Below are 13,904 nucleotides of genomic sequence, written 5' to 3'. Positions count from 1 at the left end.
GCCGCCGCGCTTGGCCTCCGGGGAGGGCCCGAGCCGCCTCCGCTCCCAGCCCCGCCGGCCTCTGCTCCCGCTCCGGGCCTCCCGTGCCCCGCGGGGACTTGTATTGATGGGAAAGGACAAGCTGTTTTGTGATTGTCCTCTTTCATGTTTAGAAGAGCGTTTTCTCGCCCTCTCGTGCCAAACGAAGGTATGCTGCATCTGCGGGCTCCTTACGTTAAATCCGGAATCTGTGAGCGTCTGTTTAAATTGACGTCCAGAAAGAGGGAGGATGCGAACCCGTGAAGTTGCCTCCAGAACGCCTAAGCCCCGACTCCCTCGTCGGGTGCCAGTTTGTGACAGTGAGACCCTCCCCCTCCTTAGCTGCCGCAAGGTTTCGCTAGCTTAATACTAACAGTTCCCCATCAACTTTCCTTCTCACGCCAGACCTGGCCGGCCTAGTTTTCAGCGCTGTCTCCTGAGCTCACTCTTCTCATTCCTGCTTTACAAATCAATGACAGCTTCCCCCTAAGACTTTTCCCATCCTTGATCCTTAATCCCTCCATTAGCATATTAGGCCCAGAGGATCTCTTGAAGTGAAGTACCGACCTAAATCCTCGTGTGTCCGCAGTTTTCCCGAGGACGGCCCCAATTTAAACTAGTCCGTCTCATTGCCAGCCTGAGCTCTCAATTTCGGGTTTAGAAAGTAATGTCACTTTGGCTGTAGCAGACCCCACTGTCCTGGCCTCTTCCAGCCATTTGGCCCTGGGGCTTTACTGGTTAATCCAATTATCATTCACCTGGGATTTTCCTAACCCCTCCTGAGTCAACCCAAATGTTGGAACTGCTAGGATTTCTAGGTCAGTGTGAACATTACAGGCTAATGAAGCCAGGGAATTGTTCCTTGTTCTTGTGTTTCTCTCTCTCCCTCTCACCCTCTCTCCCTCTCCTCCCCACCCCTATTTTCCCCAGCTTTTATTTCCATTGAGAACTGCAGACCTGTCGGGCCGCCCCTTGGCTAGTGTTTAGATTTGAGTCACCAAGGGGTGTAGTGAGTTCCATCATTTTGCCTGGAAAATAGGAAGTAGTTTATTAACATCATAGTCTTCAAGGCAAGAGATTTCATCTTGAATCTTCTGATAACCCCGCAGCTGAGCAGCTCTGGTCTCTTTCAGTTCAGTTCAGCACATTTTACCAGGCCCCTGCTTTATGTAAAACACGGTGCTGGGCCCCACAGATAGTTCAATAAAAGATGGCATCCAGATTGTTTGGGAATCTTCACACTTTTACCCACTGCTCGTTGGCTCATTTCTGCTCCTAAGTGCCAGCCCCAGCGAGGTGGGATGCTTGGCTTCCTCCTGGGGTGGCTTGTTCACCGAGGGTCCAGCAGATGGAAAGTGGTGCTCTTTTGGCACCTGCTGTCTCCTGGAACTGTAACGTTGAGTTCTGCTTCCCTGCTCACCCAAGTTGTTTCCAGGCTTGCCTTTCTATACCACAGAGAACAGATGTCTTTTTTTCCCCCTGAAGCCTAAACTGGAGAAAATGGATAGTTTCTTAGTGCTGCGATTCTGGAGGGGCTCAGGAGTACCTCTTTACACCCCCTCCTCCCGTCCCTGGAACGTGGCTGTGGGCACAGTGAATATCGATATTTTATCCTGTAGCCGCCTCCTAGCCCTTTGCACTTTTCTGGGTGATTGTTTTTGGCGCTGGTAATGGAACCCATGGCCTTAGGCCCTTTCCACTTTCCCCTTTGCCCTGACTGAGTTTTTAATTTACCTCTGCCAAGTGGGCTTCCTACATACTGTTTCCTTTCCAAGCAGTGAAGAGGAAAATGCTAGCCCCTTCTGTGACAGGAGCAGAGCTCTGGCTGCAGGTCTCCAGGCAGGTCTCTGTGCTCTGCACACTCCTGTGGGGACTACAACCTCTCAGGACGGTGTTTTGTTCTAAGTCTGCCATTGACTTGAGTCTAAGCTGATTGACCCTGAGATTGTGTTTTCTGCCGAGAGGACCCCCCCCCCCCAACCTGGGCTGCCTATTTGCTCTGGCTCAGCCCCAGAATCCACTCCTTTTCAGCCCACATCCTCTTTCCTGCCTTACTCATTTCCTGTCTCACATGCTCTGGATCTGTTCTGATTTTTTTTGGAGACAGAGGGAATAAATTGGAGAAGGATAGAGGGGAGATTTGAACTTAAAAATTGAAATGTTCTTGTCTGTAGCCTCACGTTCTTCCTTGCTCGTCTGTCTCCCTGAGGTTGTCTTTTTTAGGGAGACACACACAAGGAAAACAATCACTAAGAATTAGGAGTTTTTGTCTGTGCTAGGGAATATCACAGGGGAGCCACTTTTCTGTCTCTTTCTTTTCTTTTTGTGATTATATATAAAGAGGTGGCCTGACTGCATAGTACCCTTTAGGTCTGCTTCCTTCCCCAGAGAAGCTCACCTGTCTCCTGAGTCAGTCCTTCCAGCAAGCCAAAGCAAAGTTAAAAACTAGGGAACAGGGTGGTGATTCTGGCCCTACTACATGTTGATATGAAAGTAGTCATTGCTTGAGTGAATCCAGTCTGTACTGAAGTCCTTCCAGCTGTCCGGTATTTGATCTCCCACACACACAGAGAGGATTTCGTGAGGGAAGGTAGAGAGTCATCTTAAATGGCCGTTTCTTCCTTTGTCTTCTGCCTCTTGGCAGTGGGATAATGAAGGTGATAGTTCGCAGTAGTTGGGGAAAATCTCAAAAGCGGTGTTCTTGGTACTTCTTAGGAGACTGTCTTGAAGCGAGGATTAGTGTGAGCTTCCCACTGTCTAGGATAGCTAGGTGCTCTGAGACTCTGCTAGGGCCTTTGTATTAGCGACAGAAACCTCTCCCCCATGATTCAGTGATGCAGAGCTGGCCTCCCCTCAAGCTAGAGAGGCCTGAAAGCGCACGGATTTGTGATTTAACTGTCAGTGTGGAGTGGTGCAAACTACATGAGTCACCATCGGAAGAGGCTGGTAGCATGCTTTCTGTTAAAAAAAAAAAGTGGCACTTAGGATAAATTTAATCTGCACATTAAATAGATGTAGCTTTCATTTTAAGAATTAACATTTAAATTTTTCATTGTGAGTTCCTAGCTACATCAGAATCCTGGTTTGGTATATGTGAAGATATTCAGAGGTAAACTGTCTTTAATTCTACTTCACAACATAGATACTTGAGGAATTGCTAGGCAAAAAGCCATTTGCCTAATATTCTTAATTAACTTTAGACTTTTTTCTCTTATTAGTAACAAAATAGAATATAACTTACATGATCAAGAAATGAGCTATTTTTGAAAATTTTTAGATTTAATTTTCTGTATGTGTGTTTTGCCTGCATATTTATATAGTCACCACATACATGCCTGGTGCCTATAGGGGGGCAGAGAAGGGCATCAGATCCCCTGGAACTGGAGTTACGGATGGTTGTGAGTTGCGTGCCATGTAGATTCTGAGAGCCAAACCCAGGTCCTCTACAGAAACAAGTGCTCTTAATCGGTGAGCCATCTTTCCAGTCCCTCAAATGTGCACTTTTTACAGTTAACCAAGAGTTATACAATATAAAATTACTAGGGGAGGTATGTGTGTATATGTGTTAATGTGTGTGCATGTGTTTATTTGTCTGCCTTTATCAGGCCGGTCCTTATTCTTTGATACATTGTCTCACTAAACTGAAGATTGGCTGGATTGGTTGGCTAGAAAGCCCTAAAGATCTCCTCCTGTCCCTACCCCTTAGCCCTGGAGTTCTAGGCAGGTACCCCCATGTCTGGCTTTTTACATGGGTGCTGGGAGTCTAAACTCATGGAACAAACATTTTACAGACTGAGCCATCTCCTAGAATTATTAGTTTTAGAAAATAGTAGTATAGTCAGAAGCAACATAATTTAGATTCTTCTCACTCTAGGATTATAACATTATAACACTACATAGGCTCCTTCGAAAACTTTGTAACCCCCTTCCCAGACCATGGTAGTGAAAGTGGCCTTGGTTTCCCTGTCTTTCAACTTCCAAGCATTTTAGTTAAAGTGAATCCAAAAACAATACTGTTTCTGCATCTGCTAAAGAAGTTGATGTTAACTACAGCTTGCCAGTGTTCTGAGGTGAATCCAGATGTTAGAGAGGCTGGGTTTCCCATTTCAACGTTCTTTAAAGCATACTTAGTGGTCAGATGTTAGGGAAAGATTACTTCAGTGCCATATTGTAATAAAGTCCTCCTCAGTAGATTGGGGGACTAGTCCTGCTGCCATGCCTGAGTCCTCAGCAAGAGAACCTAGGCTCATGACTACTGAGGATTGTTTCCAGAGCGCTCGCGGCCCAGCCCTCATGCCGCGAACACTGCATGTTATTCCTAGCTACTGATGTCTTCCATATATTTGACCCGTCTGTCTGTGGCCCAGAGCTGTACAGCTGTGTTAGCATTTGGAACACCCAGAACAAGTGACAGGCTAAAGTGCATGTGAAGCCGGTGAGTCTTTAAAAGTGGATTTGTTTCATTTTCCAGGCATGTGGTTATCAGTACTCAGCTATTAATTGGCTGGTAGCAAGTACGATGATTGAGAGCTTAGGCAGCAGCAAAATAAATAAATAAATAAATAAATAAATAAATAAATAAATAAATAAATTTAAGAATGTGAGATGCTCTGCCAAGCCTGACCGCCAGAGTTCTGTCCCAGGATCCAGATGACAGGAAGAGAGACCCACCTCCCATGTCCCTGTGCACAGCCCTCTGTCATACAGCTAAACACTGAAGAGAGAGGTACTTTCTGAGAGAAGAAGCCATCAGAACTGACTTGTAGCAGGGATCCACCTGGACCATTACGTGGGCCGGACAGCTGAGGCTGGTACCGTCTCCTGTGTTCCCACCTTGGCTGCCATTTGTTGCCTTAGATGATCTTACAGTTAGTAGCCAAAAATAATGGAGTTGGCATATCAGGGGACATGATCGTCTTTCCTTATTACTAGCCTGAAGATAATTAGAACATTTACTAAATATTTCAAGTTTTTTTTTGTAAATGGAATTTTAAAAAATCTATCTTCCATGAGTTTATTTTTAGCATTTTAAACTGATTTCATTTCACAGGCAAAACCACTTCCTGACTTTGTAAATTTCACAATAGCCCTTGTATCTGTATGTGGGGGTTCTCCCTTTGACGACTCAGAAAGGTTATCTCCTCCTTGTTTCTGGGGTTCTTCTGCACTGTCTGCCGATGACTCTTAGCCTCTTTAGGAAAGATGCCACAGAGAGAGACTCTGGTGTTGTCTCCTTGACCATTGGGTTCATAGTCTTGAAGATGGTGCGCGACTTGGCTTGCCCTGAGGAGCAGAGCACTTCTGTTCTGCTCAGCCCTGTCAGAGCGCACATAAATAACGACTTTTTCTGGAGCCTGACCTCGAGGTACACAGACAAGGCACAGGGTATACCCCAGTACACACAGCACGGGGCAGCAGGAACAAGACCTCAGTCTAACCTCAGGGACCGGGTGAGGTCAGGGTTAGTGAGAGTGAGGTCAGGGCCACTTCTGAGTGGTGCTTCCTGATCTTAATTTTCTCTCTGCAAGAGCAACAGGCAGGAGCACACATTCACAGTTGAGGAGGCTGAGGCCTGGAGTAGCCTGCTGGCACCACAGGCTAGGGTTTAAGCTCAGTGTTTTTCTGCTTCCCCATTTACTCAAAGCCAGCACCTACCATATACTTAAACTTCCTACAGTTTATGGTTCTTAAGATAGAGAAAACAGACTCAGTGAACACCTTGTACACAGGGTATCACAGGTAGAGCTCAGGCCTGACCCAGAACCAGCATCCTCTCCCCTGCCACCCTTGATCTCTTCCTCCTGGGACTTGTGGTATCTCTGTAGTCTCTCCCTTGGTGTCTTAGTATCTGCCAGAGCACTGTGATGGGAGTCCTTGATTGGGCATTTGACACCCTCCTGTGGCAGCTTTGCCTTGTCCCCTGCAGCCAGGACTGATGAGCACTCCTGGTGTGCTGGCCGGCCCGTTGGACATCACTTCTCAGTTCCGCAGAAGCTGAGTGCCCACCACAGCAGCCTCCTACGTCTGACCTCAGCCCATTATGGCACTCAGCCTGAGGTCTAGGAAAATCCCCCACTGCTCCCTTGTCCTCAGCTGCATGGGGGAGGGTGGCTGTCGCCTGCACTGATTGCTTCCCTCCTAGCTCTGGGTAACAGCTTGGAAGACATCCAGCTGTTTACAGTTCCACTTCTGCGCACTCTAGCCTGTGATTTGGGGTGAGTTGGACCGGCCCTCTCTGTCTGTCTTGAGAGACAACAGCCTGAAAGTCGGTTGTATAGCAGTAGCTGCCAGGAGGGAGGGTTTGACCCTCCAGCTAAGGCCATAGACAGATATTTAGCTCTTACCCAGAATACTGAGAGCTCGTCTGCCCTCCTAGCCTGCTAACCTAGCCTCAGTGAGGTCATGCTGAAGTGGCACTAGGGCTGGCTGAGGGCCCAGTCTGCTGGCCAGCTCCCTTCTCCACAGAGAACCTAGATCCAGTCTTGCCTCTGTGTGGGTAAAGCTCCCTGCTGTGCCAGGGTCTTCAGAGCAACTACAGTTGGCCTGGCTGAGGAAGGTACTCTGAGGGGCAGGCTGGTGCCAAAGCTATATAGCTTGTAGCCTCCAGGCAACAGGTCTCTGTCTCACAGCTCTGTCCTTACAAGAACTGAACCGCTTACAGGCGGCGACTCCTCCAGGACTCTGGGAAGGAGCCTGCAATTTTCTCCCCACTAACAGCTCCTTTGCTGCATGTTCTAGGAGATACCATCTTCCAAATGCCATTCACTCTTGCTTGAATTCTAAAAAGCACACCTGTAATGTGTGCAGTCTGCATGGGAGATGCACATGTGGTCCTCTTCTAAATTTAGTGTTGAAATTTGTGGGAGAGATGACTCATCCTAAATTGTAAGTGTGGGAAATGGTGTGCCAGGCCTATTGAAAGAGCATACGCTACTTCCCTTCTGGCATCTTGGAATATTGACTCTAGCCCCTGGGTCCTGATTAACCACATTCCTTTTCTTATTACTTCAAGACTCCCATCTGGGCATCACTCACCTAGATAATTGCCAGTTCCCATACCTAACGTCCCAGACCACACATGATGCCTCTGCTTCAGTGTCCCAGAATGGAGGATCCATTTCCTGCCACCTCCCTCAAGTGCCCTCATGTTGTTCCCAGCCAGTCAAAGCCTAGTGCTCCCCACCCAGTCTGTTCCACTTAGCAGCCCACTCTAGGGAAACTAGAACCACTGTATTCTGCCGAACTTTCTCTCGTGACCTGGGATGTATTTGCTACTCATTTTGTTGCGGTGGCAAAATACATGACAGAGGCAACCTAAGAAAAGAAGGATGCATTTTGGCTGGAAATTTAAGAATGCTGTCCACTGTAGTGGAGTAGGCGTAATGGTAGGACCTTGAAGCCCCTGGTCACATGTGTTCACAGTCAGGAAGCAGAGAGCTGAATCTGGTATTAAACTTAGTTTCTCCTTTTTAATTCAGTTTGGACCCCCCAGCTCCATGGAATTCGGGGTGGGTCCTCCCACCGCCATCAAACTTCTCTGGAAACATGCTCACAGACAAGTCCAAAGTTTGTCTCATAGGTGACTCTATATTTTCTCAATAGAATATCTCATAGAATAAGTCTTTCAATCCTGAAGACAAGTTGCCTCATGCCTTACACTCAGGGCCCCTCCACCTGGATCTGGTCCCCTTCCCTCCCACCGTACCTGGGTCCCTAAGCAGTGTTGGAAAGGGTCTGCTTACCTGAGCAAAGTGGCTGACTCATAGCAGATTGTGAACCAGTGTAGCCAAACTTGCACTTTGAAGATTCTCCCCAGGAATCTCTTTGTGAAGAATGCCTGCACTGAGCTCCAGCCCACCCCCTCCACCGTGCCCTTCTTCCTGGGAGGGGACACCTCCCTCCGTTTCACAGTGCCACCAATTTCTTTGGGGGTCCGGATATAACTAAAGAGATTAGGAAGGGTGGCCCTAGACCTTTCCACAGGCCTAGCTAGCCACTCTGGCTCTCCTCTCTGTAAGGTGACCTCTGCTGCTTGGAGCAGGTGTGGCCTCCTGCTGTCTCCTGGAAACAGGTGCAGAGGCACCATTTTGCAGGTGCTTCACTCTGGAGAACAGGCTGAGCTGAAGCACGGCTCGACCGCAGTGCTGAGCCTAGAGCGAGTCCTGTTACAGGTTCTTGTTCTGATGTTTGGTGAGCCGTGTTATCAATTGCTGGCTCCTTAAAGTTTTTGCTAATTTCATTAGATTATCCTCATACTGTCACCAGCCAAGACATCCAGTGTCAGCCTCTGGCTTGCACGCATGCATGCACGCACAAACCTTTCACATTCCCAAATAGCAGATGGTTTGCGTGTCATCTGACACAAGGAAGAACCTGGTTTTGAGCTGGGCAGTCTTGCTCTCTCTCCAGCTGACTGAAAGTGTCTTTCTGGGAGCTTCCCTGCCTTTGCCTCTAGAGGTCATCCTGCCTTACCAAGTTTCTGGATCAAGCTTGGTGCCCTAACTCTCCTCCATTGAGGAAATCCTCCATAGGGACCGTGACATTGGGCTAAGAAGAGCAGCTGTCATTTATGGACAGGTCCACCGAAATGCCACTTCACAGTAGACACCAACTATGCCACTCACTGTCACACTCCAGCAAGGAATTTTTGGATCTCACCTGTGGCAGGACTTGTTGTAGTACCAAGGAGGCCTGTATTTTTTATGGCGATGCTGAAAACTGAGTTTACTATTTATTATTTTATATTTATAATTCATTGCAGTTTTAACAGGCATATGTCATGTTTTGGATATAGGTTTAGCTCCTGTGGGTCACAGCTCCTGCCTTGGTTAGTAGAAGTGAAGAATTCCAAAGATGATTTCAAAACAGTAGCATAAACAGGGGCCACTGAGTAGACCTTTCTTTTCTTGCAAAAGAGCTGTTTCTGTCAGAGCCTGTGAGTGAGCTCAGCAGTGAGAAACAGCCTAGTGGCTGATCATATGCTTAGTAAGACTCTGGCACATACTAGTGGTCCATTTGTGGTCAACTTAAAGAAGTTCCAGCCTGCCTCTTCCCAGCAGAGCTGGCCCATTTCCCCCTTCGGCCCCTGGAGCAAGGTACGCACCCAGCGTTCTGCTGAGGAGCTCACTGTAGGAAGGCATCTGAGACCTGTGGGAATCCCCTGGCTGGAGAGCACCAAGGAACTGAATTCCAAAGACAGAGTTTCTTTGTCTCTTTTCTTTGCTTCAGGCCAGCAGGGCGGGTCCCTGCAAGTTTCACTGTCAAAAAGGCTTTTCCCCAAACAGGCTGCAAAGCAGTCTGGGAGAGTGGAAAGCAGATTAAATTAATCTCAGTGTGCTGAGCATGGCAGGGGGGTGAGACTGTTCAGACCTTCCAGAAATAGCCCAAACTCTTTGTTACTAAAGCAAGCGCTGAACTATAGGGCATCATGACGGTGGCAAAGCCAGACAGCTGTGAATACACCACCACCACCACCACCACCACCACCACCACCCCCCGCCCCTGGGATTCTGTCTCCTGTAACCTGCCCCAGGATTGTGATGGCAGCTAGAATTTCTGGTGTCAGCATGAAGGAGTTCATTTGTTTCCTTGCTTCCCATCGGTGAGCCCTGGTTTGTAGCCTCCACTGATGAATGCCCGCAAGAACTCCTCTGCCTGACAGGGACAGTAAGGAAGAGGTTGGAGTTGGGGAAATTGCAGTGGAGCAGGACTAGAAAGAGCCCACAAAAGGAGACAAGGTGTCAGGAACAGTTTGGGGATGCATGTCAGTGACCAGTGAGAGGTGGCAGTGAGCCACCGTGGAAAGGGAAGTGGCTGTCCTCCAGTTTAACTCTGTAACAAGGGCCCGAGACGCTGTAAACCACACTTCTTCAGTGGCTAGATGTGGTACACAGCTGTGAACCTAACATTAGGGGGCTGGGAGAGAGCCAAGTAGGGCCAAGACAGGAGCATCTCAAGTGCAAGGCTGACCATAGCAACTTGGTGAGACCCTTGTCTCTAGATGGAGAGACAGATATGAATCAAAAATATCTCTATGAGATGCACATGTGGGTTTGCTAGCCCATGGAACAGGCTGAGAGGGCCAGGAGTTGGCACAATTCACTCACTGGTGGAGATAGCCCCTAGGCCTTGCTAAGCTTTTGTTTGTTCAGTGTACCTATCTGATTAGACCCTTTCTCCAGTCTTAAGGAATATAGCTAGGATTAATTGCAGAAATTAGCAGAAAGACAGATTTGGGGCTCATTGTAAGGAAGAACTTTGTGATCGTACTCCCCAAGGTAGCAAATTAGTTCCTCTATTGCTGGAAGCATTCGGACAGACATGCTAGAAGTCACTGGGTGGGGAGTGCTGTAGACTGCTTGAGCGGTGGTGGACGGAGCTGACCTTGCTCTCTGCTGTTCACAGCACATTCAGATCCGCAGGGACTGTCGCTGGAGTCTAGATGTAGCATTCAGCTCTCATTGTAAGCTTTAGATGTGAACAACCGTTATCCATCATTTTAATAAAATCTGTATTTATATCTGTGTAAACCTAAATATTAGAAAGTAAAAGCAGAATGAACACAGAATTTAAAATTTAAAAGAGAAGCCAGGCCATGGTGGCACAGACCTTTAATCCCAACACTCAGGAGGCAGAGGCAGGCTATTCTCAGAATTTGAGGCCAGCCTGGTCTACAAAGTGAGTTCCAGGGCAGCCAGGGATGTTATACAGAGAAACCCTGTCTCCAAAAAGTAAGTAAATAAAAATAAAAGAAGAGAAACTTCGCTTGGTTCCTTTTGTCATTAGCTAGATTATGGCTATTCCTAGATTGTAAAAATTTGTTTTTTCAGTTTCTAAACATTCTTGCTGGAGGAAAAAAAAAAAGACTAATTCCAAAGGGAGAGTTTCCAGCTAAGAGTGTTTGCACACACCTTTCATCCTAACTCTTGGGATCCAGAGGCAGGTGAATCTCTGTGAATTTGAGGCCAGCCTGGTGTACACAGTGAGTTCCAAGACAGCCAGGGCTGCTACACAGAGAAACCTTCTCTCGGAAGACAAAACAGAAAAAAAAAGAAGAGGAGGAGGAGGAGGGAAAAAATTGGCACTGTCTCTAATTTTCTACAGAAAAGCCAAAGCTATTAGACTTATTCCACATTAGCACAAACATTTAAAGGGTTTTTTTTTTTTTTTTTTTTTTTTTTGGTTTTTCGAGATAGGGTTTCTCCATGGCTTTTGGCTCCTGTCCTGGAACTAGCTCTTCTAGATCAGGCTGGCCTTGAACTCACAGAGATCCGCTTGCCTCTGCCTCCCGAGTGCTGGGATTAAAGGCGTGCGCCACCAGCTTTCTAGATCAGGCTGGCCTCGAACTCACAGAGATCCGCTTGCCTCTGCCTCCCGAGTGCTGGGATTAAAGGCGTGCGCCACCACTGCCCGGCTAAAGGGTATTTTTTTAAATTGCTGGTATGGCTTTGGGTCAAATACAAATTAATTTTAATATTTTTAACGTTATTTTGTGTGTGTGTCTGTGCAAGCATCCACACATAGTAACGTGCGGGTGTGCACTTGCCACACGCTGCACCTGTGTGTAAGAGGACAACTTTCAGAGTTTATTTTCTCTTTCCACCATAGGTGCTGGCCATCAAGCTGGGGCCATGGGCTTGTACAACACTCACCGAGCCATTTCACCAGCCCCAGAAATTAGAATTAAAACCCTTATCAGTTGTGTCTCCTGGGCAGCTTTTGCTCAGCTCTGGAATCTGCTCCTAGTTGGTTCTGTAGGAATGAGAACTGAAGGCATGTTACCACCTGTACTTTCTTACTCTCAAAGGTTGCTCCTGGTTTTCTGAACCAGAACTTCTAGTAAGAAAATGACCCTGAGGTTGGAGGTATGCTGGAGCCCTGTAAATGTTTCTGGTTTTAGTCCTGTGCCTGATCAGACTCTGTGAGTTCCCATCTCCACAACATGAAATAATGTCTTCATAGAAAGTGCTGTACAAAATCTACCTAAGTAACAATGTACTGTAGTTATTTTTTATTTTATTGTTTTAATAATGTTTCTGTTTATCATATACCACTGGCTTATGCTTGATATTAATAGGCTTGTTGCAATTAAGAAATGGGTTTTCGGCCGGGCGGTGGTGGCGCACGAGACCAGCCTGGTCTACAAGAGCTAGTTCCAGGACAGGCTCCAAAAACCACAGAGAAACCCTGTCTCGAAAAACCAAAAAAAAAAAAAAAAAAAGGAAAAAGAAATGGGTTTTCCACTTTTCTCTTTTAGACGGTTCCAGGTTAAAAGCACCTCAGCTCACTGAGCACTTGGTGACACAGAACAGCCTTGGGCAGGGACTGGGAGAGGGCTCTTAAAATGAGGTGGTGGAGCCTAGCACCCTGCAGCAGTGAGGCACCTCCCTCGGGAGATGATAGGCCACCCTGACAGCCCGTACGGGTCACCCATCCTTTTCTGGTGCATTGTGTTGAGTTCTCCAGAGGAGAGAGTGGAGGGGTCTGTGTTTGCTAAGGGCTGGATGCAGTGTACACTGCACACGGAACCAGAGGTCGGGTTGAGAGTGGGGTCAGCAGAGAAAAATGGCGGCTGTGGCAGCCGTTTCAGCAGTGGAGAAAGAAAATGGCCCCATAACTTAGTGCAGCAGCCACCAAAGGGTAATGTGCTCTGGTGTTTCCTGGGCAGCAGTTTCAGGGTGCTGTGAATCTGACCCTCCAAGGAGACTCCTAGAAGGTTCACATCTGTCCACCTGGTTGCTCTATTACACTGTGAGCCTGTGTTTAGTGGAACTTCTTGGTCTGGCTTTAAATATCCTTGTCACTGTTTGGAGTTCTCTGCAAACAGTGTTGCTTTGTCTCACCAGTACTGCCTCAGCCTTACTCCTCGGGGCAGAATTCTGGCTGGCTCAGCCTACTTAGATAGGTCTTGAATAGCTGTTTAAGAAACCTTGCTAGCTGCAGAGCCAGACTGTTAGAAAACTGATGGCGCTTACCCTGGTGGTGGGACCACTAACGTGCTGCCACTTGTGATGGGCTGTGGCCTGTGTGTACTGTGGGTGCTGGCTGACAATCTCCAAGCTGGCCTCCGTTTCTCATCCTTGCCACTTTGTCTCCTTTCTCTCCCTCTCTCTCTCCTGCAGAGACAGGGCAGGGCATTGTTCATGCACTGACCGACCTCAGCAGCCCCGGCATGACCTCAGGGAACGGAAACTCTGCCTCCAGCATCGCCGGCACTGCCCCCCAGAATGGTGAGAATAAACCACCACAGGCCATTGTGAAACCCCAAATCCTGACGCATGTTATCGAAGGGTTTGTGATCCAGGAGGGGGCGGAGCCTTTCCCGGTACGGACTACTTCTTTTCCCCTCTTTTTTTCCTTTAAATATATTTTAGATGTGTGCTAGAATATTTTTACAGTTCCATGTAAATTTTCTGAAAATGTGAACAGTTTACTCTTACCTTGCTGGTTTCCCCATCCTTCACAATGTCAGAATAATTTCTCTCTAGGATCAAGTTAAGTTTCTCCAGAATCCAAAATGATTTGGTGATCAAGAATAATTGACAAAATCCCCTTAGAAGTTTATCCTCATGGGCTAAGCAGTATCGCTGACTTGTGTCCTGTGACCCTGAAGTAGAGGGACTTAGTTCACCTTGGGATATTTGATGAAAAACAATGGACTTCGGAAAGTTATTCTTTATTGAGTTTTCAATGCCAAAACCAAACAGCCAGTTCGGAAAAGGAACCTGTTGGTACAGTTCCTGAGCTATGGTGGAAACCAAGGTGGTGGCATGGAAGTGCAGCCTGAGATGTGCTTCTGGGAACAGAGCCTTGAAAGGGAGTGATGAGATCAAGGGGCCTTCAGCAAGGGCAGGTGTGGCTCAGCAGGACTGTGTATTGGAAACCCT

The 13,904-nt window shown here is 47.5% G+C and overlaps 1 protein-coding gene across 2 annotated transcripts in view; it reads left to right on the top strand.

The window, feature by feature from the left end:
• Phc2 (polyhomeotic homolog 2) overlaps window positions 1-13,904 on the top strand; it is a 64,678-nt gene that overhangs the window by 36,681 nt on the left and 14,093 nt on the right. Inside the window, exons 1-2 of one of the 2 annotated variants that reach the window (XM_005353217.3) lie at window positions 77-187; window positions 13,140-13,342. In XM_005353217.3, the coding sequence (XP_005353274.1) occupies window positions 145-187; window positions 13,140-13,342 (246 nt within the window). In that variant the 5' untranslated portion in view covers window positions 77-144. Of the gene's footprint in view, window positions 1-76; window positions 188-13,139; window positions 13,343-13,904 lie in introns of those variants that run through there. The other variant, XM_005353214.3, reaches the window with a different exon arrangement.

The sequence above is a fragment of the Microtus ochrogaster genome, chromosome 10, assembly GCF_000317375.1.
Source record: "Microtus ochrogaster isolate Prairie Vole_2 chromosome 10, MicOch1.0, whole genome shotgun sequence".
Lineage (NCBI taxonomy): Eukaryota > Metazoa > Chordata > Mammalia > Rodentia > Cricetidae > Microtus > Microtus ochrogaster.
Note: the sequence above shows the minus strand (reverse complement) of the source record. Positions and strands in the feature narration are given on the sequence as shown.